The 25,177-nt window shown below is 43.3% G+C and overlaps 1 protein-coding gene across 1 annotated transcript in view; it reads left to right on the forward strand.

The window, feature by feature from the left end:
* Positions 1-4,618: 4,618 nt before the first annotated feature.
* The window catches only part of GPR137B (G protein-coupled receptor 137B), a 44,076-nt gene continuing 23,517 nt past the window's right edge, over positions 4,619-25,177 (forward strand). Inside the window, exons 1-2 of the mRNA XM_007069001.4 lie at positions 4,619-5,141; positions 20,043-20,092. Coding sequence (XP_007069063.1) covers positions 4,773-5,141; positions 20,043-20,092 — 419 coding nt within the window. The 5' untranslated portion in view covers positions 4,619-4,772. The remainder of the gene's footprint in view (positions 5,142-20,042; positions 20,093-25,177) is intronic.

Here is a 25,177-nt window from a genome sequence, read left to right on the forward strand (position 1 = left end):
CGGCAAAAAAAAACAAAAAAAAAACAAGATACCTGTAAATAGTGTGGGTGATTCCGCCCACCATTCCACTCAGTGAGCATATGCCCCGGAGTGAGCATGAGATGGGAGATGTGAATCTGCTGTTCCCTCAGTCGGTCTCAGTTCCCGCATGCCTCTCATAGTGTGAGCATCTCGCCATGCTGAGTGTGATTCTAGTGTTTAAAGATACGTATTTTTTGTACAACATGGCCCCTAAACGCAAGCCAAGTACTTCATCTGGTGCTCAACCGAAGAAACAGCGATCTGTTCCAATGCTGGAGGAAAAACTGGCTGTGCTGGACTTATTGAGAGATGGTATGTCGGTCTCCAATGTGACACGAATCTAGCATCTGTGCCATCAAGATTCGAGAGAGAGAAATTCGTCAAGCCATGGCATCAAGTGCTCCAATAACTGCTAAGGTGATGAGCCAGGTGTGTGATAAGACTTTAGTGAAGACTGAAAAGGCATTAAACTTATGGCTGGAAGACCTGAACCGTAAACGCATACCTATCGATGGCAACACGTTGCGAGAAAAGGCTCTTCGCCTCTATGCACCTTTCAAACCTCCCACCGAAGCAGGACAGCCTTCTGATGAGAAGGAATTCAAAGCCAGCCAAGGTTGGCTTAACAGTTTTAGGAACCGCTTCAACCTCAAAAACGTGCAGACTACTGGTGAAGCTGCATCTGCTAATGAAGAGGCAGCAAAAGCCTACCCCAAACAATTAAAGAAAATCATAGAAGAAAAGGGCTATCTTCCGGAACAAGTTTTTAATGCTGACGAGACTGGGCTCTTCTGGAAAAAAATGCCCAACTGCACTTACACTTCGAAATCAGAAAGACAAGCCCCTGGCTTCAAAGCAGCTAAAGATCATGTGACTGTGTTGTTTTGTGGCAATGCGGCTGGGCATTTAATAAAGCCGGGCTTGCTCTACAGGGCTGCAAATCCCTGTGCCCTAAAAGGCAAGAACAAAAATCTCCTGCCTGCGTTCTGGCAATCAAATAAAAAAGCTTGGGTGATGGCAGCATTATTTCTGGATTGGTTCCACAAGTGTTTATTTCCGGAGGTCAGGCAGTACCTCGAAGAGAAAGGACTTGACTTTAAAGTGTTGCTGATCGTAGACAATGCTCCTGGCCACCCTGCAACACTCCGGTTTGCACATAACAACGTTGAAGTCATCTTTCTCCCCCCCAATACCACCTCCATCCTCCAACCTCTCAACCAAGGCATGATTCGCTGTTTCAAGGCCACATACACAAGGCTTATGTTCTCACGGATATGTAGTGCTGATCCCAATCTTAATGCGATGGAGTGTTGGAAGTCCTTCAACATTGCCGATTGCATCACTTATATTAAACAGGCAATGGATGCAATCAAGCCTGAAACAGTCAATGCATGTTAGCGAAACCTATGGAAAGAATGTGTGAATGATTTTAAGGGTTTCCTTAAAGAAGTGAAATGCATTGTTCAGGTGGCCAGGCAAGTGGGTGGTGATGGCTTCGTCGACATCCTTGAGGAAGAAATTGAAGAATTAATTGAGAGCCATAGAGAAACATTGACTAACGAAGAGTTAGAGGAACTGATAAAATCGTCTACAGAAGATGAAGATGATGACAACGAACAGGAAGAGCCAGCAAGTTGGAATCTTCATAAATTTGCTGAAGTGTTCCAAGCAGCGAAACACTTGAATGATTTAATTTCTGAATGTGATCCCTCTATGGAATGAAGCCTCAAAATCGCACGTAGTATTACGGACGATTTGAGACCGTATCAAGAAATGTTTGATCAGCTCAAGAGACAACAGCAACAGTTGCCGATCACCATATTTTTCAAGGAAAAACCACCAGCAGCAGATGAGCCTACGCAATCAACTTCTCAAGCTGAACCAGAGCCGACCACTTCATCTACGACTCGCTCTCCGTCACCCAAGCTCTCCGTCACCTCTGTCTCCTGGATAGACATCAAGCCCTGACGACCCCCTGTAATTACCCTCCGTGTAATTACTCCCTGTAATTAAAAATACAGTACTGTAAAATTATATTTTGCGTATGTACTCTTTATTATATACTATACAGTACATTACTGTATACATTATACATTTATACATATAACTATACATGGTTGAATACACAAAACCATGTACAGTGTACTGTACTTTATGGGCGATTTAAGGGATTTTCAAGGGTAATTTTGACTATAGGCAATTTTTGCTTTATGCACTGACTTTAGAACCTAATCCCCGCGTAAAATGCGACTCCACTGCACTGTTTCATCTCTAATCCAAACGCCTTGTTCTTTCCCACCTTCACCTAATGAAAATGATACTTGTGGAATGCCATTAGTCGCTTTTAGAAACCCAATCTGATTGCCTACAGAGTTCTACTTGTTCTGTGGCTGCCCTTATAGATCTTATTTATTTCATACCAGGTGCTTATTTAAAGTCAAATCCAGGGATTATTAATGCTAGGGCCACAATTTTAATTCTTTTTTCACAGCACTTTGAGTGTAAGTGTCACTGCAACGTATATCTCAGAACTTAACATTTGCAGCTATAAGACTCATCATTTTAATTTGTCTTACACTCATCCCTCCTTTCCCTACCCCCTTCCTTTGTCCATCTTAATATTCTAGGTGTGTCTAATTTAGGGCCTTATCCTATGTGGTAGTTTAGGGTCTCCTGACAGGTGTGAGTTTAGGCCACTAAGCACATCTCAGGAAGTGCTCAGAACCTTACGGTAGTAGGCTCTTTATCCAAAGTCTTCAAGCCTGGATGCCTAAAGCGAACCTCCTAAATCCATATTTAGGCACTTAAATATAAGTGGCCTGATTTTCAGAAGCACTGAGCATCCACAAATCCCTTTCAAGCCATGGGATCTGGGATTGCTCAGCACCTTTGAAAATCAGGCCACTTATATTTAGGTGCCTAATAAGAGCATAGCTTTAGACACCCTGATTTGAATAGTTTCAGGGCAGGGCCAACATCTTTAAAAAAAATCTCTTTAAAGTGCCATCCCAAGTTATGCATGCTACAGACATGCTTATCGTTCATCATCATCATCATCACCATCATCAATATTCTTTCAGCGAGGCAGAAGTTAGCATGTCATCCTTTCCATCTGCAGATATTTGTCCAGTCGGCTTTTTTCATAACATAATGCATTATCTCCTCCATTGCTCAGATCCTGAAAGCCTTTGATAAAAGCCCTGAAGTAGGAGTATTTTGCTGAAAGCAGACACTCCCACTGCTCACAGGAAATTTGGGAATCCCTGGGAACTATACTGTTCTTTTCAAATTTATTGTAGATTATAAAATAAAACAAAACCTAGCAAGAACATTAATTCTGCTCCTGCCTTAGCCAGGATGGTTTTGTCATAACTTTCTACATAACTTTGAGGTGTTTCAGAACTTTATCTCTTCACAGTGCAGATGTCAAAACCACTCAGTTTCACTTCCCAAGCCTCATCCACATATGACAAACATTCACAACATAAGAAATGCCCACAATGGAAAGTGTTATTTTATAAAGCTAATCCCAAGGTCATGTCTGCATGTTTACCAATAAACATCTCCAATCAACTATTGTCCCAGAGATGGCCAAGGTAGAAAATATTTGAGTAGGGAAATCCTGTGCAGTGACACTTATGCTCTAGCACAGGGGTTCTCAAACTGGAGGTCGGGACCCCCTCAAGGGGGTCAGGAGGTTATTACATGGGGGGTCGTGAGCTGTCAGCCTCCACCCTAAACCCCACTTTGCATCCAGCATTCATAATGGTTTTAAATATATTAAAAAGTGTTTTTAATTTATAAGGGGGGCTGCACTCAGAGGTTTGCTATGTGAAAGGGGTCATCAGTACAAAAGTTTGAGAACTACAGTTCTAGCACATTTTGGCATTTAGTGTTTTTCTTTTGTCCCTGTTAAGCGGCAGACACAATACATTTAGGTTGATGCCTTAGCAGGGTTGCGAATTTTGGTCAGACATATTCCCAGGGGTTTCATCACATGACATAATCTTTAATTAAAGAGTAATCTTTAATTCCTGGAGACTCCAGGACAATCCTGGAGGGTTGGCACCACTAGGCCTTATATGTTTTTGCGCCCCTTCCACTGAAACATCTGATACTGGCCACAAACAGAGAGAGAGGCTATTGGATGAGATGACCATTCAGTCTGCAGTGTGAATTGTATATTCCCTCCAAGCACTGCAGGATTCTGTAATAAAGATCCAGGGCACTACAGCTTACTGCAGTGTTTTCAATAAAGGTTCCTAAAAGTCTTCTTAGTTAAACACTGGCAAATAAGTTGCTTGTTAAAAAAACTAAAACACAGCATCTGACCTGGCTATCACTAGTAAAAACATCAAGTAGCTTCTTCCTACATAACACACCAATGTTACTGACCCCATCTTAAATCAAGATTAGCATGTTTAGGAAGGGGTTTGGTTATAAACTTCTCAGGGAGGAGTTTCTTTGTTTTCTGAAGGATGGGCAGGGGTTGTCCACAAACATCGGCAAAGCGCACTGCAGCCTTCAGAATCGTTCCCTGCCAATTGCTGACACAGGCAGCCCTAATGAATCATTCTGAATTGTGATCATGTGCTACCAGCCGTCAGTGAGCTGCCAAAGAGGAAGTGCAGCTTGTTTTCTTTCTCTCACTTTCTTGGTTCCTATGCTGCTGTAGGAAGATGAAAGGAGGAGTAAGCAGGAGCAGAAGCAGCCAAACTTAATAAGCAACTCTTGACGATTTCTGATCTCAAATGGAGGCCTCTGAGTGGGACCCACTGAAAAATGACACCCTGCCTCCGACACTGACACCAGCTGTCCCTCCATATGTGAAGCTGGGCCTGACCACTGTATATACTGTTTTTTATTCCCTCCTCTTTGTGTTCATCTATGTCCAGCTTTGGCTGGTCCTCCACTACAGGCACAAGAGGTTCAGTTACCAGACTGTCTTTCTGTTTCTGTGCCTATTTTGGGCCTCACTTAGGACTGTGCTCTTTTCATTTTACTTCAAAGATTTTGTCACAGCAAACTCTCTCAGACCCTTCATCTTCTGGCTTCTCTATTGCTTCCCAGTTTGCCTCCAGTTTTTCACACTGACACTGATGAATCTTTACTTCACTCAGGTAAGGAATGGACATTTCTGTGCCTGGGTTGATTAAGTACTACAAAATTGTAAAGCTTTACTTTTTTAAAGATTTGTAAGAGAGATGTGATTTCCTAATGTACCCAGGCAGGGAAAGAAGTACATTTAATGTATTTAATTTGGAACTTTGTGTTTTGGAAGGCAAGTGACAACTACTACACTGAAGCAGCCACCCTGGGGAGAAGCAGTAAATAAATCTGTTGCCTAGTCAAAGGTGACATTTAACCTAAGGCTGAACAAATTGTACTGGAAACCTTGGGGTTATTTTATGGTGGCTGTCTAAAGTGCAGTTCTGCTCAAAGGGACACTGTAAAACCTTCTGGCTCAGCTGTTCTGTGTGCATTCAGAATCATATCGCATGGTTTTACTGACAAAAAATGAGATTTTGTTGTTTACTCCTGATGGCTCTGCAATGCCAGTATGAGTCATTGACCTGGACTCTATTTTTCTTTGTGTATCAGTAATAGAATTCAGAGTGGTAGCCGTTTAATAGAATTGTTAACTAGATTCCTGTTGCAGGTCCAAATTATTATTCTTATTTGTATTACAATAGCATCTGGGGTCCCCAACTGAGACAAGGGCTCCACTGTGCTAGGTGCTGTACAAACACACAGTAAAAGACACCCTCTGCCTCAAAGAGTTTATAATCTGAATAGACAAGATGGAACTGAGTGAAGAAAGTGTTATCCCTGTTTTACAAATGGAGAACTGAGACAAAGAAAGTTTGCCTGACTTGCCCAAGGTCAAACAAGAAACTTGGAGCAAAGCTGGGATTCGAGCCTAGATTTCCTGAGTCCTAGTGCCCTAACCACAAAGCCAACCTTCCTCTGAATTCTGCTCTTAGATTACCTGTATGAGTAATGGGTCACCTTCCTAGCATACCTGGACCTTATGGGTGAGCGTACAGATCAGTCTCCCTGCTTGAACACTCCACTGAGACCACCTATCCATTAGAGTGCAGGTTGTAATGTGGACTACCTATCCATTAAGTCCTAGACTGGGACTGGACTGATTTTTACACACACCTTCTAAGTGGTTCCCCAGAGGTGACAACTAGTATAGGTCTGCAAATTACAAATAATCTTACTGAAGAAAAGAGACTGGCTTCTGAAACCGAGAGCCACCAAATAAGAATTATAAAAACTGCATGTGTTAAGTGTGAGAGCTGATAGTGACCCAAGCTTGCTATTATAATACGGTGATTCCCTGGCCGTTGTGTAATAAATTTGGTGGTGGTCCTGTTTCCAAGAGACAAGTGTCCAGCATCACACAAATCCATCGGTCACCATAGTTGGCTCTAAATGGCACCCTTGGGCCAAATTCACACACACATGCAACTCCCATTGAAGTCTTCTGAAGAGAGAATTTCATATCTTGGCTCCCAGCCAAGAAGCTATGGATTAAAAGCATGGAGAATGCATGATGATTAGTAGTATAGGTAATTGATTCCTTTCATCTCAAGGAAAATCCAAAAGAGAGAGTGAGAGACAGAGAGTTTATATATATATACTCACATTTTCATTTTACTTGGATTATAACATTGCTGCCTGGTAGCACTTTGAAGCTATGTAATGAGTATGGTCAAGTGCAGTGGTTCTCAACCTGTAGCCCATGTGACATCCTCAGGGCCATACAAGTAGTATATCTATTGTGTAGATGCAGCCCATGTAATACATAGGGAGCTGCATATGGGGCCCACAATGGTAAATAGATTGAGATCCACTAGACATGGGGTTCTCAAATGGTGGGTCTAGACCGCAAAGTGGGTTGAGAGGCTGGTGTTGGCCCTGGGCCCCAGCAAGTCTGAAACCCAAGCCTCATTGCCCAGGGCTAATGTTACAGGCCACCTCCCAGGGCAGAAGCCCTGGGGCTTCAGCTTTGCACGCCCCCGGCCTGGGGCTGCAGGCTCAGTCTTCGGTCCTCCCTCCTGGGTTCATGTAGTAATTTTTTTTGTCAGAAGCAGGTCACGGTGCAATGAAGTTTGAGAACTGCTGCACTAGACTGTAGTGCTTAGAGGAGGGGACAAAGTTAAGGCTCCTGGGTTCCAGTCTTGACATCAATTGTGCTGTGCCACCACGAGTAAGTCACAAGCTCCCTAGGCCTTACTTTGCCCCTCTGTCAACGGAGTATAATACTGACCTGGTGTTGTGAGGCTTTTAAAATTATATTTGCAAAACACTTTACGAGTAATGATTGAAAGGTGCTAGAGACAAGCAAATGATTACTGTATTTCTTGCCGTTTGTTTCCGTGCTAGTTAATCCCATGGAAAGTCCCACTTGTAATAAGGCTCCACCCAGCTAAAACAAGGAGTTGAGATTAGAAACACAAGCACAGCCATTGTGGGAATATAACCTAATACATGGAACAAATTTATACATTTTTAGTTTACTTTTATTAGTTCTTTGCTTCCAGCCAATGGGGGGATGGCTTGTCTTATAATTAAACATGTTGTTGAGATTATCTTTTTTATGTACACCTACGTTTCCAAGGCAGACAAGCACGAACTAGTGTGAAAGGGGTGGGGAAAGAGAATTTGTTTTCAATAATCACTTTAACTTCACAAACCTGTTCAGAGGCAACTTCCCTCCCCCCCCCCCCCCTTGCAAAAGTAGACTGCAGCTGTGCCTCACTGCATGAAAGCCAACTGTTATTTAGTGAGAGGAAAAGAAGGTAGCTAGCAGAAGCAAGAAAGATGTGAAGCTCGTAAATGTTCTCCTTTTAAATGAGGGGGTGGGAGGGAAAAAATATTCCTAAATCCTTCCAACTGAACAACAAAACTGAATTAATTGGTAAGAGCTTAAAGATCATTTGCAAAACCTTTGAACTTGAAGGGGAGTTAGCAGCTACTGCTGTCTTTTGGAGTGAAAGAGACAAGGTGGGTGAGGTAATACCTTTTATTGGACCAGCTTCTGTTGGTCAGAGAATCAAGCTTACAAACTGCTCTTCTTCAGGAGTAAGGACCCTTTATAAATAAGGCCTCAACTGTGCCTTAGATAAAATGAGACAGAGTGGCACCAGCGCAGCAGGGGTTTTCCTGAGTTTTGAGCGTCACCTGCAGCAATAAAAAACCCCAAAGGAATTGTAATGCAGTGGGGAAGGTTGTTAAACCTGCTGGACCAGTGAGAAAAGCAGTTACAGATAATCAAGGTTTTGACTGCCACTGACTGGGGTCCTTGGGGTTGAGTGCTGGCTGCTGCTTGGGAGTACGCAGACTTTTACTGTGCGGGGCTTTTGATGCCCTAGATATGGAATAGTAGTAAAGGGTGCTAGAAGAAAGCATACGTAATAGCAACGATCGCTTCTCTTCCAAACCCAACTGCTGCAGGAAGTGCACATGTTTCCATAAGGAAGACAAAGATCCTGCTTCTGTGTCCATTCATTGGTGTCCTAAAGATAGGAAATAATATAACCCACTCCTTAAGAGTAAAGCTTCCTCTACTTGGAAGCTATGAAACTACATGTCAGGTTAATGTAAGAACAAAACAAACAGCAGGGATATTACTTTTGTAAAACAATAGCAGGATGCCTGCAAATAATTACACAAAATGAGCTACAGCAACTGATGTATCAGGTAACATATGGTAATATGCATTCCTGCCTCCAAGGGGTGTCTGCAAAACCTGCAGTTCTGCCTGCCTGACATCTGCCCCTCCCAACGCCACAGGTTTATTTTAGCTGTTCAAAACCATCAACAATTGTATAACTCAGCAACAAATATATTTCCTACTTTAATTGAATTCAAGAAATGTCTTATTTGCAGCCTCCCTGGTCGGGGTCCATTTCTTCTCTCTCTCTCTCTCTCTGATCTACATTTGTTGTCACTGACAAGGTTGAACCAATAAAAGCCTTGCGGTTTTGGAGGCAGTCACAAGAACCTAAGAAATCCTTCAAAGTCTGAGTTTAGAGACATAGACTATGGGTCAGCTGAGATGCTAAAAAATTTCCCCGTTTGGGAGGAATTCAGGGATAGGGTGGCATGTTTCATTTTGTTCTGTTATGTTTCAGAGTTTAAATGTAATACTTGCAGCACAGAAGTTTTGGGTGGGGGGACACAGGTTCGAGTGCAGAGAGGTTGGGTGGAGAGGATGAAGTCAAGCAGACCTAGAGAGATGCTGGAAATCCCAAACCTTCCCCCATTCCCAGGACACATACAAAAAGCTGGTTGGCAGGTCTTAAACCATCAGGGTCAGACACTTTCCAAGCATTGCAGATGACTTGAAGGAGGCTCTGTGGTGAGGTAGAGGGAGGTTCCATCCCCAGGGAAGGATGGCTAGATAGATCCAGTCCTACCAATTCAACTCCTCATTTCCCCTCTCCTCTTGGCATCCTGACTGGGAAGTTTTCCCTGCCTCACACAGCTGCCATTGCCCACCAAGAAGCAGCGTTTAGGCAACTGAGGGCAGAGAAAATCCAGTCCAAGGCTTTAAGTGACATAACCTAAATGGAATTCTAATTAATGTGTATGTTATCTCTGAGGGGAAAACAAGGGAAGTTGTTATCTAATTATTTTGTATAGAATTTAACAATATAATCTAGCCAGTAAGGGAGAGAAGGTTCTTCTCATTAATAAAAAGAGGCAGTAGAAATCAATACACAAGTTTTAAAAAGTTTTATCCAGCACGTATTCATTTAGAGAGCACTTTAAATGTACCCAGAGCTTCCCAGGAGTAACACTACAGGTGGTAAAACATAAGACAATATTCCTTGACATGTTGTAAGACATACAATAATACACTCTATGTGGTGGCTACATTAGAAAAATTAATACCTGCACAGGTGCTAAGTCGCTGGTATAAACAGGGCTCAGGTGTTTTTACTGAGAAAATGTTCATGACTTGATGGTAAATAGCCCTAGCCCTGGCTGCACTAGCATCTATGCTATTGCTACCAGCATTGGCGCGGCTGCTGTATTACAAATACTGTGGAACAAGGTAAGAGTCAATGAGGCAGAGGTATAGGCAGGAGTGGGTGTTGCCAAGTGCTTTCAAGGTGTGAGGACAAACTTGCATGGAACATGGAGGAAGAGGAGGAAGTACAAAGATGGGCAAGTTTCAGAGTAGCAGCCGTGTTAGTCTGTATTTGCAAAAAGAAAAGGAGTACTTGTGGCACCTTAGAGACTAACCAATTTATTTGAGCATAAGCTTTCGTGAGCTACAGCTCACTTCATCAGATGCACTTTCCACAGTATGCGTCCGATGAAGTGAGCTGTAGCTCACGAAAGCTTATGCTCAAATAAATTGGTTAGTCTCTAAGGTGCCACAAGTACTCCTTTTCTTTTTGCAAAGATGGGCAAAAGACACACTGCTTCACAGGTCCCTGAAATGAGAACTGATAATGAAGAGTGAGCTTCATGCCTGTGCAAAAGCCTAAGTCCTTTGCACTTAAGTCCTATTCTAGCCCTCAGAATGAGGTGTGGTCTTGGATCCAGTTCAGTAAAAATGAGTTGGGTCACCTCACACTGTGGCTCTAATCAGCATGTTTCAAATAACCTGATTTTCAATGTTAAAACTGGATAGAAAATTTCTCCACTGTAGACAAGCTCTAGGAATGAGATTATTTGCTGAATCAACGTGCAACCCCAGGGGGTGAGAGGTGGCTATAACCACCTTTACATACTCCTGATTCTGGGATACTTGTGGTGCTAGAGAGACCTGTGGTGTAACATAGACAACTTTTGATGGGACTGTCTAAGTTATGACAGCTTATCCCTGGCTGCTTATGGGCGCAGAGATACCCAGAATCGCTGCACTGCGGCTCTACCCTTCCTGCCCCAACCCCACAACTGGCATGCCACCTACACTGGGCTTTGCTTGAGTACTTCATCAGAGGACAACCTGCTGCTGTTTTTCCCAGTTTCTGCAATAGAGAATTCTCCCTAGCTGGATCTGAGGCTTTTAGAACCCCTTTACACCTCTCCAGCTCTTACACTGGGGTAAAGGGGCCAGAGTAGGGAGAGATTCTCATCCTAGATCTTCAGTCTTTCAGGGGGGAAAACAAGGACTCAAGGCAGGATATTTATAATGTAGAGAACAATTAGTAGGAAAAAATCTTTAAAAAAATCAACTTTTTTAGGCATGAGAAAAGCAGCAAGGGAGATCACAAGCGCAGTTTTCCTTCTTGCCATTCTCCTTGCTTCTTGGGAATGTCTGAAGAATTTTTTTAAAAGGGTCTCTTTTCTACTTGCTTTCCAGGCTGTTCTAGCCTGGCTTTCCCCATTCTGCTGAAAGACCTTGGGTGACTCAGATGTTGACTAGGAACTTTCTTAGTCCTTCATGGAAGGGGAGGGGCTGTTGAAGCTTTAACAAGCTGATCTTTTCTTCCAACTGCTTGTAGGGTGTTTGAGTTAGACAAGTGTTAAAAACAAAAAGCTGCATCTCCACTGGGAAAATCTGTAAGGGCCAGATTCTGATACTCCTACCCATCTGAAGAGTACCTTACTCTGTGACAAGCTGCATTAATTTCAAGGGGCTACTCATGGAGGAAGATACTACCCAATGGCAGAATCTGACCCTCTGTTTTTCTGCTTTGGTGACATGGTGGTAAGAATCCCTATGCCCTTGCACTACATCTTCTATTATTACTAGCACCCTGGGAGCTGCACTAGTGCAGAGAAATATTTACACATTTCCCTAGCATAGTTTTAAACAGTTTGAATAAAAATCACTGATCATCTCTGATAAAATTCAGATGCAGCTCCACTCAAACGTACAGTCAATCCAGCACAGCCTCTTTAGCACTCTTTCATCTCAACTTACTGCCCTGCAGCATCTACTCTTGGTAAATTCTGCAACCAGTTTTTGTAGGGTAACCAAAGCTAATTAAGGCAATCTACAACCCTGTAACAACTCTTTACATCAGCTCTTAACACGTTGAGTACTACTTTGCTCATGAAAATAATCCTATTGAAATTAATGGTAATGCTTGTGTAAGTGCTACTCCATGTGAGTAACAGTTGCAGTATCAGCCCCTTAGTTAGATGTCACTTGCCTGATCTCTGCAATGTCATGATACTACATGTTCTCCAGTCATCCAGAGCGTTGTCTTCCAGGATAAATTGGATAAACAAAAGCTGAATTTCTAGTGCAAAAAGCATGGAAGAAAACAATTTAACCCCCGACCCCCTACAAAAGACCTCTTGGGCCTTGTTTATACATCACAGAGAAGCAAAACCAGGCATAAGCTTTTTATCTCCTTTAAGCAGCAAGTAAAATAAAACAACATAAACCTGTTTCTGAAGTCCTTTGAGTACATATTATTAGGGGTGCATAGATAATTGAACACAGAATATTATGACACTACTATCAGGGATAATGCCTGGGTTTGTAGGCAGCCCAGACATTTGACTTACTTTTAAAAGATTAGAAACTGTTGCAGAAAATTCTCTAGACTTTCAGATTTTAAATGAGCTATTATTTTTGTAGGGCCTATTGAAAAGCCAGGCTCCCTCTACTGGCTCTAACTCAACAATCACCATCTCCAGAGAAGAGGAGGCTAGTGCACAAACAAAGACATTTTCCATTATAAGAGATATATTCTGTAAATAGCTGTTAAACAAAAAACAGCAAATATTATTTCAGCTGTATTTAAAGCACACGGGAAAAGTAATTCTAGTGATATGGAAAAGAAAAGACCAGTGGGAGGAAAATGGTTTTAAAAGCAAATCATCCACACTAAAACATGCAACATAATTAAAGTTGTTTTTTTTTTAAAGTGGTGAGCAGGTTCCTTTTCAGTCCATGGCAAGGAAGCTGAGGTTAAATTCCCCCTTACAAATTGCATTTACTTAGAAAACATTTTAACCTGTGAAATACTATTGATGCTTCCATACCATTTTTGATAATCATGAATGTGTTCAAAGTGTGTGGGGATATTTGTTTTTTAAAGAATGTTATTTGAAAGAGGATATGTGGTTAAAAAGGTGAAACAGAGTGCAAGATACAATCATGGAGCACAGTCAAAGGGAAGATTATGGCAGGTGGGCACTTCAGTCAGGGTATGTACTCACAGTCAGAAAAGATTTTTTTTTTCATTTTATTTTTTTAAGATAACTAACATGCATTAGCTATTCTGCTGTAAAATCCTAGTGGAGACAAGGCACAAGAAGTTTTTACTGAGATGTAGCTTGGTGAGTTCAAGCCCATGCCCCTCAGCCAGAGCTGCCCACTCCTAGCTACATCATGATAAAAATCCCTGCTCCTTGCCTAGGTTTTGTTGTAATAACTGGGCCTACCAATTTACCCCATGTGTGAGCCTAACTGTGGGAAAGTGGACGAATGTTTATAAAGTATCCCAATAACCTAAAACAGTAAATGTATCTGTGAAAAGGTAAAGACAGACTAAATTAGTCCAAACAGAGAGGCTATATATAACAGAGATATAACTCAAGGCCTGTGTTAGGATCCTGCCTAGGGTGACCAGATAGCAAGTGTGAAAAATTGGGACAAGGGGTGGGGAGTAATTGGCGACTATATAAGAAAAAAACCCAAATATCAGGACTATTCCTATCAAATCAGGACATCTGGTCACCCTAATCATGCCTGATAAACAAGAGAAGTAAGAAAAGGTTTTTGGTGAACATTAACAGAAGATGCAGCTATCTGCCAACAACCACTGCAATGAAATTTACCATCATGGCTGCCACCCCTCACCATCTCCCGGGACGCTGGGATCTACCGTAACACTGTTGGGCCTTTGTCATCCTGATCCCAAGAGACGTCCTGACCCTGGGCCAAGAGAGGGACCCAGATAACACTGCCACCTCCACTGCCTCCAGCTAAATTCCAGACATCACTTGGGATGTGAGATTTTGACACACCCACTCACTCTTGTGTGTCCTTTTCCTTCCTTATTTCTCACCCACCTTATTTCTCTTTCCTATCCTACTCCTTTTTCCTTCTGTCTAATAAAAGTCTGGCTTAGGGGGCCAAGATTGTATATTTTCCAATGCTGCTGTAAACTTCTGACCAGAAAAAGGCAGTTAAAAGCAATGATCTACAGCCTGGCACAAGTTTGTCAGGTCTCTGGGTGGCTAATAAGACTCTGAGCCATGCCTGTGCTTTTCCAGCAGTGAGGTTGCAAGTGAAAGTCAACACCAGAGACAGAAGCTGCATTTTTAAAAAATGAACCTTTGCTGTTCTTTTCTCTCCCTTCTTGTGTGTGTTTGTCTTGTTTTATCTTCTAAAATGTGATCAGACTTTAACAGCAACAACAAGAGCTTCAGCTCAGCTAACTTTTTCTCTTTTCCTTCAAAAGGACAGTTATTACCATTTAAGAAACTGTCAGACAAGAGTTTTGTTCCTTCTAAAGACTCTCTCCAGCTAAAGGGAACAAGGAAAGTTGTTAAAATGAAAGCCTTAGGCCATGTTTACACTACAGAGTTAAATCAACTTAAGTAACGTCAACAGTCATAAGTTGCTTTATTAACATCGGTTGTGCACGTCCACACAATGCTCCTTGTGTCAGCGGAGAGCGTCCAGAGTTTTTGCTCTTGCATCGACAGAGAGAGTGCTGCATTATGGGTAGCTATCTCATTGTGCAACTCCCTCCTTTTCTTTTCACTACCCTCTGTCACCCTCTGCCACTGGGAGCTCTGGGAACGGATCGTGGTACATCATGGGGACGCGCTTGCCATCCCGTGATGCAGTGCTTTCTGTCCCATCATTCCGTGGGCTTCCTACTTCGTGTTGCACCATTTTTCAACTGCCCTTGTAAACTGTGTGACTGTTGCCTCTGCGTGACAGCAGGGATCCTGATCATTCTGGTAATGAGCCTTATGAACACAATGCAGCTGGTCCTGCAGTATTTCACACACTGCCAAATAGTGACTTGCTGATGCCTGCTCTGCCATGGAAACAAATAATTTAAGATTTCTGCTGGCATTCATGGAGCAGCTTGCCATGGTGGACCATCAGTACTGGGCTAGGGAAACAAGCACTGAATACTGGGATCGCATCATGATGCCTGTATGGGATGATGAGCAGTGGCTGGAGAACTTTCAGATGTGCAAATCCACCTCCCTGGAACTGTGTGTGGAGTTTGCCCCAGTACTGTGGTGCAAGGACAACAGAATGAGAGCTGCCCTCACTGTGGAAAAGTGAGTGGCAATCACTGTGTGGAAGCTTGCAACTCCAGACTGCTACCGTTCAGTCGTGAATCAATTTGGGGTTGGAAAGTCCACCATGGGGGGTTGTGGTGATGCAAGTGTACAGGGCCATTAATTGCCTCCTGCTAAGAAGGACTGTGGCTCTTAGTAATGTGCAGGAAATAATTGATGGCTTTGAGGCAATGGGATTCCCTTACTGCGGCGGGGCGATAGATGGAACACATATCCGAATTTTGGCTCCCAACCATCTTACGATGGAGTATATCAACCGAAAGGGCTCCTTCTCTTGCAGGCACTAATGGATCATCAGGGCTATTTCACTGACATCAATGCCCTAGTGGTCAGGGAAGGTGCATGATGCATGCATCTTTAGGAACACTGGAGTGCACACTGGGACTTTCTTTCCAGACCAGAAGATTCCAATGGGGGATGTGCAAATGCACATAGTGATCCTTGGAACCCCGCCTACACTTGCTTCCGTGGCTTATGAAGCCTGACTCTGGGAACCTAGACAGCAGCAAGGAGCGCTTCAGCAACAGGCTCAGCAGGTGCCAAATGACCACTGAATGTGCCTTTGTACAAATAAAAGGTCGCTGGCACTGTCATTTTTGCTGGTTATACCTTGTCATAAATATAAAGGGAAGGGTAAACCCCTTTAAAATCCCTCCTGGCCAGAGGAAAAACACTTTCACCTGTAAAGGGTTAAGAAGCTAGGATAACTTTGCTGGCACCTGACCAAAATGACCAATGAGGAGACAAGATACTTTCAAAGCTGGAGGAGGGGAGAAACAAAGGTTCTCTCTGTCTGGGTGATGCTTTTGCCGGGCACAGAACAGGAATGGAGTCTTAGAACTTAGTAACTAATCTAGCTAGATATGTGTTAGATTCTGTTTTCTTTAAATGGCTGAGAAAATAAGCTGTGCTGAATGGAATGTATATTCCTGTTTTTGTGTCTTTTTGTAACTTAAGGTTTTGCCTAGAGGGATTCTCTATGTTTGAATCTAATTACCCTGTAAGGTATTTACCATCCTGATTTTACAGAGGTGATTCTTTTACTTTTTCTTCTATTAAAATTCTTCTTTTAAGAACCTGATTGCTTTTTCATTGTTCTTAAGATCCAAGGGTTTGGGTCTGTGTTCACCTGTGCAAATTGGTGAGGATTTTTATCAAACCTTCCCCAGAAAAGGGGGTGTAGGGTTTGCGAGGATTTTGTGGGGAAAGACATTTCCAAGCGGGCTCTGTCCTGGTTATATATCTGTTAGATGTTTGGTGGTGGCAGCGATAAAGTTCAAGGGCAAAAAGCAAAATAGTTTGTCCCTTGGGGAAGTTTTAACCTAAGCTGGTAAAAATAAGCTTAGGGGGTTTTCATGCAGGTCCCCACATCTGTATCCTAGAGTTCAGAGTGGGGAAGGAACCTTGACAGACCTCAATGAGGAAAATATTCCAATGGTCATTGGGGCCTGCTGTACTCTACATAATATTTGCAAAGTGAAGGGACAAAAGTTTCCCCTGGGGTGGACTGCTGAGGCTGGTTCCTGATTTAGAGCCGCCAGATACAAGGGCAATTAGGGTGCACAGCGGGAGGCTATTTGAATCAGGGAGGCTTTGAATAAGCATTTTGACAATGATTCCCAGTGATGCATTCAGTCAGGCAATGATTATTTGCTGCCTTGAATTACCTCTGTAGTGCTTGCTTCCTGAGTGTTAATTGTAGTGAGCAAATATTCCTACCTATAGCCACTGTGTTTCAATGTTAGCAGTGATCAATATGTGTATTTCAAAAATAAAGACTCATTTTATTTCAAAGATTTCACTTTAATAACAGGAAAAAACACAATTTTGGTCAAACAGGGAACAATGCAATGAGGAACAGTCTTGTGGTTAGGGCTCTCACAGCTGTGTGTAACTCCAGCTTTCATTGGGAAACCAATCCCTAGGCGTGGAGTGCATGGGGTACGTGCGAGGAATGCGGTGGGGGAATTTGGGGAGGGCGTGGAGCAGAGTTCTGTAGTAGCTGCAGGGGGAGCTGTGCCCGGATGTGCTCAGATTGCAGGGTGAATGAGGGACTTCATCATCTCTGTCTAGTCCTCCAGGAGCTTTATCTTCCACTCCTGTTCCTAAATCCTTTCCAGGCTATTCAAGCTGCGTTTTTCATTAATTTTCTCCCTCCTCTCTTGTTTCGCTATGTGCTGTATCTATTGACTGCAGCACTTCGTGAAACATATCCTCTTTGTTCACCGCCTCATCTGACAGAGGCAATCCGCTAGTGTGGAGGAAGGGGTCCTCAAGGCCTTTTCAGAAGCAAAGAAACAGTGAATAGACACAGTATTGTGAGTGTGCTCAGAGCTGTGAATCACAAAAGTTATACACACTTCTTTCTCGCTGTTCCTGGGCTAGCACACAAGTTGGCCCAAGTCCCAAATATGGTGAGATCGGGGCGGGGGGGGTGATATGGGGGAGAGGGCAGGAAGGGACAAAGAGTGGTTCACGAAGGGGGTTACTACAAGCAGCTAGGGAGACTATTTTGAATATTGGTACCCTTTTCCACAAGCTAGGGCAATCAAACCCGATATCTCACTCCTAAGGGTAACCCAGGTTGCAAGCGTGCATCTCCTGCATGCGTGTGGGTTCAGACTGGCTTCATATGCAGCTTGCCTGTGTGCCGCTCTAGTCCTTGCAGAAATACATTTTTGGTGGAGCAGCAAAGTTTCCTACAATGGGGGGAGAAATAAGGCGGCTCTTCCAAGGAACCTTTGGCAGAGGATTGCAGAATACCTACAGGAAAGTTTCCTAGAGATCACTATGGAGGATTGCAGGGACTGCTCTATGTACATTAACAAACTTTTCTGCCATGGACCCAGAGCAGAGAGGGATAGGCTCTGTTGTTAATTTCTGTCCCTTATCCCTCCTCTACCATATAACAAAGTACGTGAGAGCTCAGTCTTCTCTGACCATGCAGTATCAAAGCAAAATGAGCATTTACTGGAGCTCCCCTTTTCTGTGCACCAGAGCTGGAGTGCTGGGACTGGCTAGACCCCTCCAGAGTGGAAAAAGGGTCCTAACTTGCCGCGCTACCAGACAACCCTGCCAGTTGCTCCACATCATCTTCCAGTGCTACTTCCTCATCCACCACTTCATCACTGGGGTTGAGTCTGCTGAACGCTGCCTCCAATCCCTGCTGAAGTATCCACAGAGCTCTTGGCGGTGGAGGTGGGGTCGCCACTGAGGATGGTGTGCAGCTCCTTATAGAAGCAGAATGCCTTTGGCGCCACACCAAAGCAATGGTTGGCCTCCCTTGCCTTCTGGTATGCCTGCTGCAGCTCCTTGATTTTAGCACAACACTGCTGCATGTCCCTTTTGTGCCTCTTCTACATGCCACCAGCAATCGGCCCACAGGTATCAAAATTCCTACGGCTGGAGTGAAGCTGCGACGACATAGCCTCCTCTCCCTATAGACTCAGCAGATCCAACAGCTCCGGTGTGCTCCACGCAAGAGAGCGTCTGCTGCAGAAAACCAGCCTGATCAGCTGGGCAGATGCTACGTGGACTGTGCCAAGCAAACAGGAAGAGGAACTTTAAAAATTTCTGGGCCTTTAAATGGGGGAGAGGCGCATAGCTCAGTACCTTTGGGGAAGGAAAGTTCAAAGTGCTGACCAGAGTGGTCAGGATGGCATTGTGGGATGCCTCCTGGAGGCCAATTAGGGCGACAAAACCAAGTGGAGTGTCTACACTGATGCTGCATCGCTCTAACTATGTTGCAAAAAGCGCTACGCTGCTTGTCGAGGTGGTTTTATTATTTCGGCATAGCAGGGGAGTTACATCGGCAGGAGGAACATTTCAGTGTGTACAGCTCCACCGTTTTGTCAATGAAAGCTGACTTTTGTCAACAAAACTGTGTAGTGTAGACAAGGCCTTACTTAATACTTTACATTTCAAATGCTTTAACTGTTTTTCCTTCTGTTCTGTATTTTTAATAAAAGGTTTCAAAGATTTTAATGGTGTGTTTGTCATAGTAATAAGCAGGCTGAGGTCTCTGTATACCAAATGCTGAATAGCGTTTAAAACTGTGTAATGTTGGACAGTCTCAGGGTCGTGTTAACACCTTTGAGTCTTTGGGCTCATGTATTCCATTACAGCAGATTTTACAGCAAGATAACTAATGCTCCATAGCTATCTCTCTGTAAAAACACACCTTTTTTAGCAGTTAAGATGTAACCGGAGAGAACTGAATAAACTTAAGTAGAATACACTCTGCCTGATTCACATTTACACTGCTCCGGCAATGTAAAGGGCCCCTAAAGTGGATGCAAACATTTATACCCAATTTAAGGCTATGCTACACTGCCAGGTAAAGGGACCTTAATGTAAATGTGAATCAGGCCCAAGGTGTCAACAATGGCTGGTCTACACTAGAAAGTTGCACCAGTATATTTATGTTGGTTAGGAGGTATAATTATTTATCAATATAGTTATACCAGCATATGTCCTAGTGTGGATATAGTCATACCAGTGTAAAGGTGCCTTCTACTGATCTAGTTAGTTCCGATTCCTGAACTGGACTAAGTTATACCAGTGTATCTGCCTTTGGGTGGTTTTGCCACTTGGTATAGTTTAAGTGGCAAAATTTTCTAGTTCAGATAACCTGAAGGTGCAAAAAACATTTTATGAATCCTAATAACCTGTGACACATAAGATGGTTTTTTCCTCAGGATCATAGTGTATTTGTTCATTTGTATTTACTTTGTGAATGATGCAATTTTTTCTCCCTATTATTCCAGGTGATTTTCAAAGCTAAGTCAAAGTACTCTCCAGAACTACTTAAATACCGGTAAGAACTATACAAACCTTTCTTGTGGTAAATATTTTAAAATGATACTTTTAATGCCCACTTCTGCTGGTAATTTAGGAATGGGCGTAACTTGCCAACATTTAACACCTGAATTTTTTTAAAGTATTTATTTATTTAGGAAGTTTTAACAAGTCTACAAATCCTTGCCATGTAAATATCAGAAACAAAACAATCATTACAACAGTTGGCTTTTGTTTACAGAGACATTCTACAAGACTATAGTCATCAGATCTATCTATCTGCAGTTTTATACAATTTTACTCAATATTGTTAATCAGATGTGAGTAGAAAGCATTCAGAGTGGATCAGTGTGGCTACTCACTGACAGGTTCATGTAGAAGCTTTTTGTAGTTGGGTTCAGCTGAATGCTCAGGGATAGTTAGGGGAAGGTTGTGTCAAGTGAGGAAAGAGAGCGTTCAATCATCTGCATTTTGGTCAGAGCATAGGTTCTGACAACAGGTGTGTGTGTGGTGGGGGGAGTCAGTTACATGTTTTGGTAAGAGGAGGAAGAAAGTTGAGAGGACAAGGAGCCAGGGAGGATGGATTCAGTCTGGTGACTTAGCTGGGGGCCCTTGGATGGGTTTCCAGAAATTTAGAGAGGTAAGGTTGTAAAAGCTGAGTGTTTATGTTGAAAGATATGGCTGGCGTCTTGCCGGGGCCGGAGGGATTGTCCCGAATTATCAGGAGGTTCATTATAAGGTGCTGGTGGATGTCCAAGAAGCTGAGAGAGAGATTAATTAATTAATTTCTATTGAGGTAGTAGCCAGAGGCCTCAATCAGGACTGCAGCCCATTGTTCTGACTCTTGTACAAGCAGAGTAAGACAAAAAAAGAAAAGGAGTACTTGTGGCACCTTAGAGACTAACAAATATATAGGAGCATAAGCTTTCGTGAGCTACCGCTCACTTCAACGGATGCATTCAGTGGAAATGCATCCGATGAAGTGAGCTGTAGCTCATGAAACTTATGCTCAAATAAATTGGTTAGTCTCTAAGGTGCCACAAGTACTCCTTTTCTTTTTGCAAATACAGACTAACACGGCTGCTACTTTGAAACCAGAGTAAGAGAGGTAGCCTCTGTCCTGAAGAGTTTACAAGCTAAAATAGCAACTCAGGCTGAGAAAATGGAATTACCTGGAACTCTAATCTCATAGATTATAAAATCAGAAAGGATGACTATATTTATACTTTGTATTTTCGCAAAGTAATACAAAAGATCCTCTAGTCTGCCCTCCTGTATAATGCAGGCCATAGGATCTCCCAGAATTAATTCCTGTTTGGACTAGAACATATTAGAATGGTACCAAATTTCAGTTCTAGCCCTGTTGCTGTGTTGATATTTCACCATCACCTTGTGTTTTAAAACAAGACAGTATTTTCTGACTAGTTATTTGGTTTGTCCGCATCCCTACCATTCGGTAGTACATGGTGCTTTACCGACCATTAAAAAAAAAAACATTTTTCCTGCCCTGGAAAGCTTACATGCAGGTTTGGTATGGATACAACTCAACAGGTAGTAATCCGGAGCAGGAGTTTAAGAGCTGTTTGGTGGAATACTAATACAATGATTGAAAGGCTTGGTGAGGAGACAGCTAAACATGGATATTGGTTGAACAGTGTGTGAAACAGGTAGTTTTTGAGAAGACAATTCAATGAAGAAAGGGAGGATAGTTGGCTGAGACCAGCTGGCACAGAAGGTGCAAAGATAAGAACAGAGAGTGAACAAAAGTGTAGCAAAGAGAGAGGCCGCACAAAGCCTAGTGATGAGAAGATGAAGGTAGAGAGGTAAACAAGGATAATGTTGCAGAGGGGTTTGAAGGTGAGAAACAGAAGCTTTGAACTTCATCCACAACTACAGATATTTACAGTAATGCCTTTTTCTACATAATTTAAGAAATGCATCTGTGTCGAGCGGGTAGTTATTAGAGACTTTCCATTCTGAAGTATGTAATAGCTGTACTATATGTCTGTGGCTTAGTTTACACTACACAGTTTTGCCAACATAGCGATGACAACTAGGAGTATGAGGAAGAAAACCTCAAACCCTAGCTGCCATAGCCATGCTGACCCTAAGACTCCAGTGTAGATGCAACTAGGCCAGCAGAAGTGTGCTTCTGCTGCCACTGCTAATGTCGTTGGGGGAGGTGGTTTTAGCAGAAAGGCTCCTTCTGTCAGCATACGCTGCACCTACAGTATGGAGCTCTGCCAGCATAGCTCTACCAGTTTAGCTAGACAAGCAAACCGTTTGTAGTGTTGGCAAGTCATGCACCCTGAGTCATGCACACACTGTCCCAACACACAGCTTCATACGTATTCTACGTTTTTTCCTATTGCATTCAAAACATTTAGGCATGGTCTCCACCCAGTTTTTGTACATGTATAAATAACTGTGTTGGTTAGGAATGTGAATTTTTTCTTTTTTTCTTACACGGGTATCACTAGATGGGTGTAATCTCTAGTGTGCCCTATATATAGGTTATTCCCCTTCTGGTACAGGATAGCTGTATGCTCGGGAGGTTGTGCCGATTTAATTATAATGGGATAGTGAAAGAGGTACAACGTTTGTGAGTAGACAAAGCTGTAGTAATACTGGAATCTGTACTAACTGTATTTGATTTGTCCTTATTTCTGAGCACTGAATTCCTCATTTTATTTTTAATCTGTTTAAAAAAATATCTGCTATAAAGATAAAGTAACCAGGATGTGATGATGTCACAACTGTATAAACAAGGCAGTTGTGAGAGGGTGTGTTCTCAGGCCCTGTATTTATATAGATCAAGAAATGATACGATTTCAAGATAGGAAAAAGATAAATAAAACCCACCTTCACAGAGCATACACATAAAGAAAATTTCCCTCTGCTCTCTAATAGTATCAGACACTCTGGCAAAGGGGCTCATTGTTATGTTTGTAATAAAACTACCAAACGTTTCCCCTGGTTTGGGGGTTTCTTACAAAGGCCTGGTCTACACTACGAGTTTAGGTCGAATTTAGCAGCTTTATCTCAATTTAACCCTGCACCTGTCCACACAACGAAGCCCTTTTTTTCGACTTAAAGGGCTCTTAAAATCGATTTCTTTACTCCATCCCCGACGAGGGGATTAGCGCTGAAATTGGCCTTGCTGGGTCGAATTTGGGGTACTGTGGATGCAATTCGACGGTATTGGCCTTTGGGAGCTATCCCAGAGTGCTCAGTTGTGACCGCTCTGGACAGTGCTCTCAACTCAGATGCACTGGCCAGGTATACAGGAAAAGGCCCGCGAACTTTTGAATCTCATTTCATGTTTGGCCAGCATGGTGAGCTCACCTGCACAGGTCACCATGCACAGCTCATCATCACAGGTAACCACGCAGTCCCAGAATCGCTGAAGAGCTCCAGCATGGACTGAACGGGAGGTACAGGATCTGATCGCTGTATGGGGAGACGAATCCATGCTGGCAGAACTCCATTCGAAAAGATGAAATGCCAAAATATTTGGAAAAAATCTCCAATGGCATGAAGGACAGAGGCTATAACAGGGACCTGCAGCAGTGCCGTCTGAAAATTAAGGAGCTCAGGCAAGCCTACCAAAAAAACAGAGAGGCAAACGGCTGCTCCGGTTCAGAGCCCCAGACATGCCGCTTCTATGATGAGCTGCATGCCGTTCTAGGGGGTGCAGCCACCACTAGCCCAACCCTGTGCTTTGACTCCGTCCAAGGAGTGGGAGGCAACACGGAAGCGGGTTTTGGGGGCGAGGAAGATGATAGCTCACAGCAAGGAAGCGGAGAAACCGGTTTCCCCAACAGCCAGGATCTGTTTATCACCCTGGACCTGGACCCAGTACCCCCTGAACCCACCTAAGGCAGGCTCCCAGACCCTGAAGGCAGAGAAGGGACCTCTGGTGAGTGTACCTTTGTAAATATTATACATGTTTTAAAAGCAAGCGTGTTTAATGATTAATTTGCCCTGGCATTCGCGGCCAGTACAGCTACTGGAAAAGTCTGTTAACATATCTGCGGATGGAGCGGAAATCCTCCAGGGACAGCTCCATAAAGCTCTCCTGGATGTACTGCCAAAGCCTTTGCAAAAGGTTTCTGGGGAGGGCAGCCTTATTCCGTCCTCCATGGTAGGACGCTTTACCACCCCAGGCCAGTAGCACGTAATTGGGAATCATTGCAGAACAAAGCATTGTAGCATATGGTCCCGGTGTTTGCTGGCATTCAAACAACATCCGTTCTTTATCTCTCTGTGTTACCCTCAGGAGAGTGATATCATTCATGGTCACCTGGTTGAAATAGGATGGTTTTAGTAAGCGGACATTCAGAGGTGGCCATTCCTGCTGGGCTGTTTGCCTGTGGCTGAACAGAAATCTTCCCCGCTGTTAGCCACGTGGTGGGGGGCGGGGTGAAGCCATCATCCCAGAGAATTGGGTGTGTGTGCGGGGGGGGAAGGGAGAAGGGGTGTTAATTGGGTTTCTACTGACCATGAACCCGGAAACTGCAGCCCCTCCTTTTAAATTGCCAACCCATTTTAATGGCCAACCCAACTGCTACTTCGTATGGGAAATGAGGGCGCTGATGTTGGAAACCATTCCCACATGTTATGAAGGTTAAAGAAGCCAAAAGACTGTGGCTTACCATGGCTGCCTGCAAGCCGAATTCTGCTGCCCGGCCCTGCGTGAGTGATCTCTCACACCAAACTGGCATACCCTCAATAAGAGGCAAAATGCGACCTTGTAATGAAAGTGCATGTGCTATGTAACGTTAACAGCAAGGTTTACCATGAAAGAGTGTACCCATTGTTCTATAAAATGTGTCTTTTTAACTACCACTCTCCCTTTTTTTTTCTCCACCAGCTGCATATGTTTCTCCTTCCCAGAGGCTAGCGAAGATTAGACGGCAAAAAAACCGCAGTCGTGATTAAATGTTCTCTGACCTCATGCTGTCCTCCCACACTGACAGAGCACAGAAAAATACGTGGAGGCAGACAGTCTCAGAGTGCAGGAAAACACAATTTGCGAGGAGAGGTGGCGGGCTGAAGATGGTAGGTGGCATCAGCTTGCTGAAAGAAGGCAGGAGTCAATGCT

Source organism: Chelonia mydas, chromosome 3 (assembly GCF_015237465.2).
Source record: "Chelonia mydas isolate rCheMyd1 chromosome 3, rCheMyd1.pri.v2, whole genome shotgun sequence".
Lineage (NCBI taxonomy): Eukaryota > Metazoa > Chordata > Testudines > Cheloniidae > Chelonia > Chelonia mydas.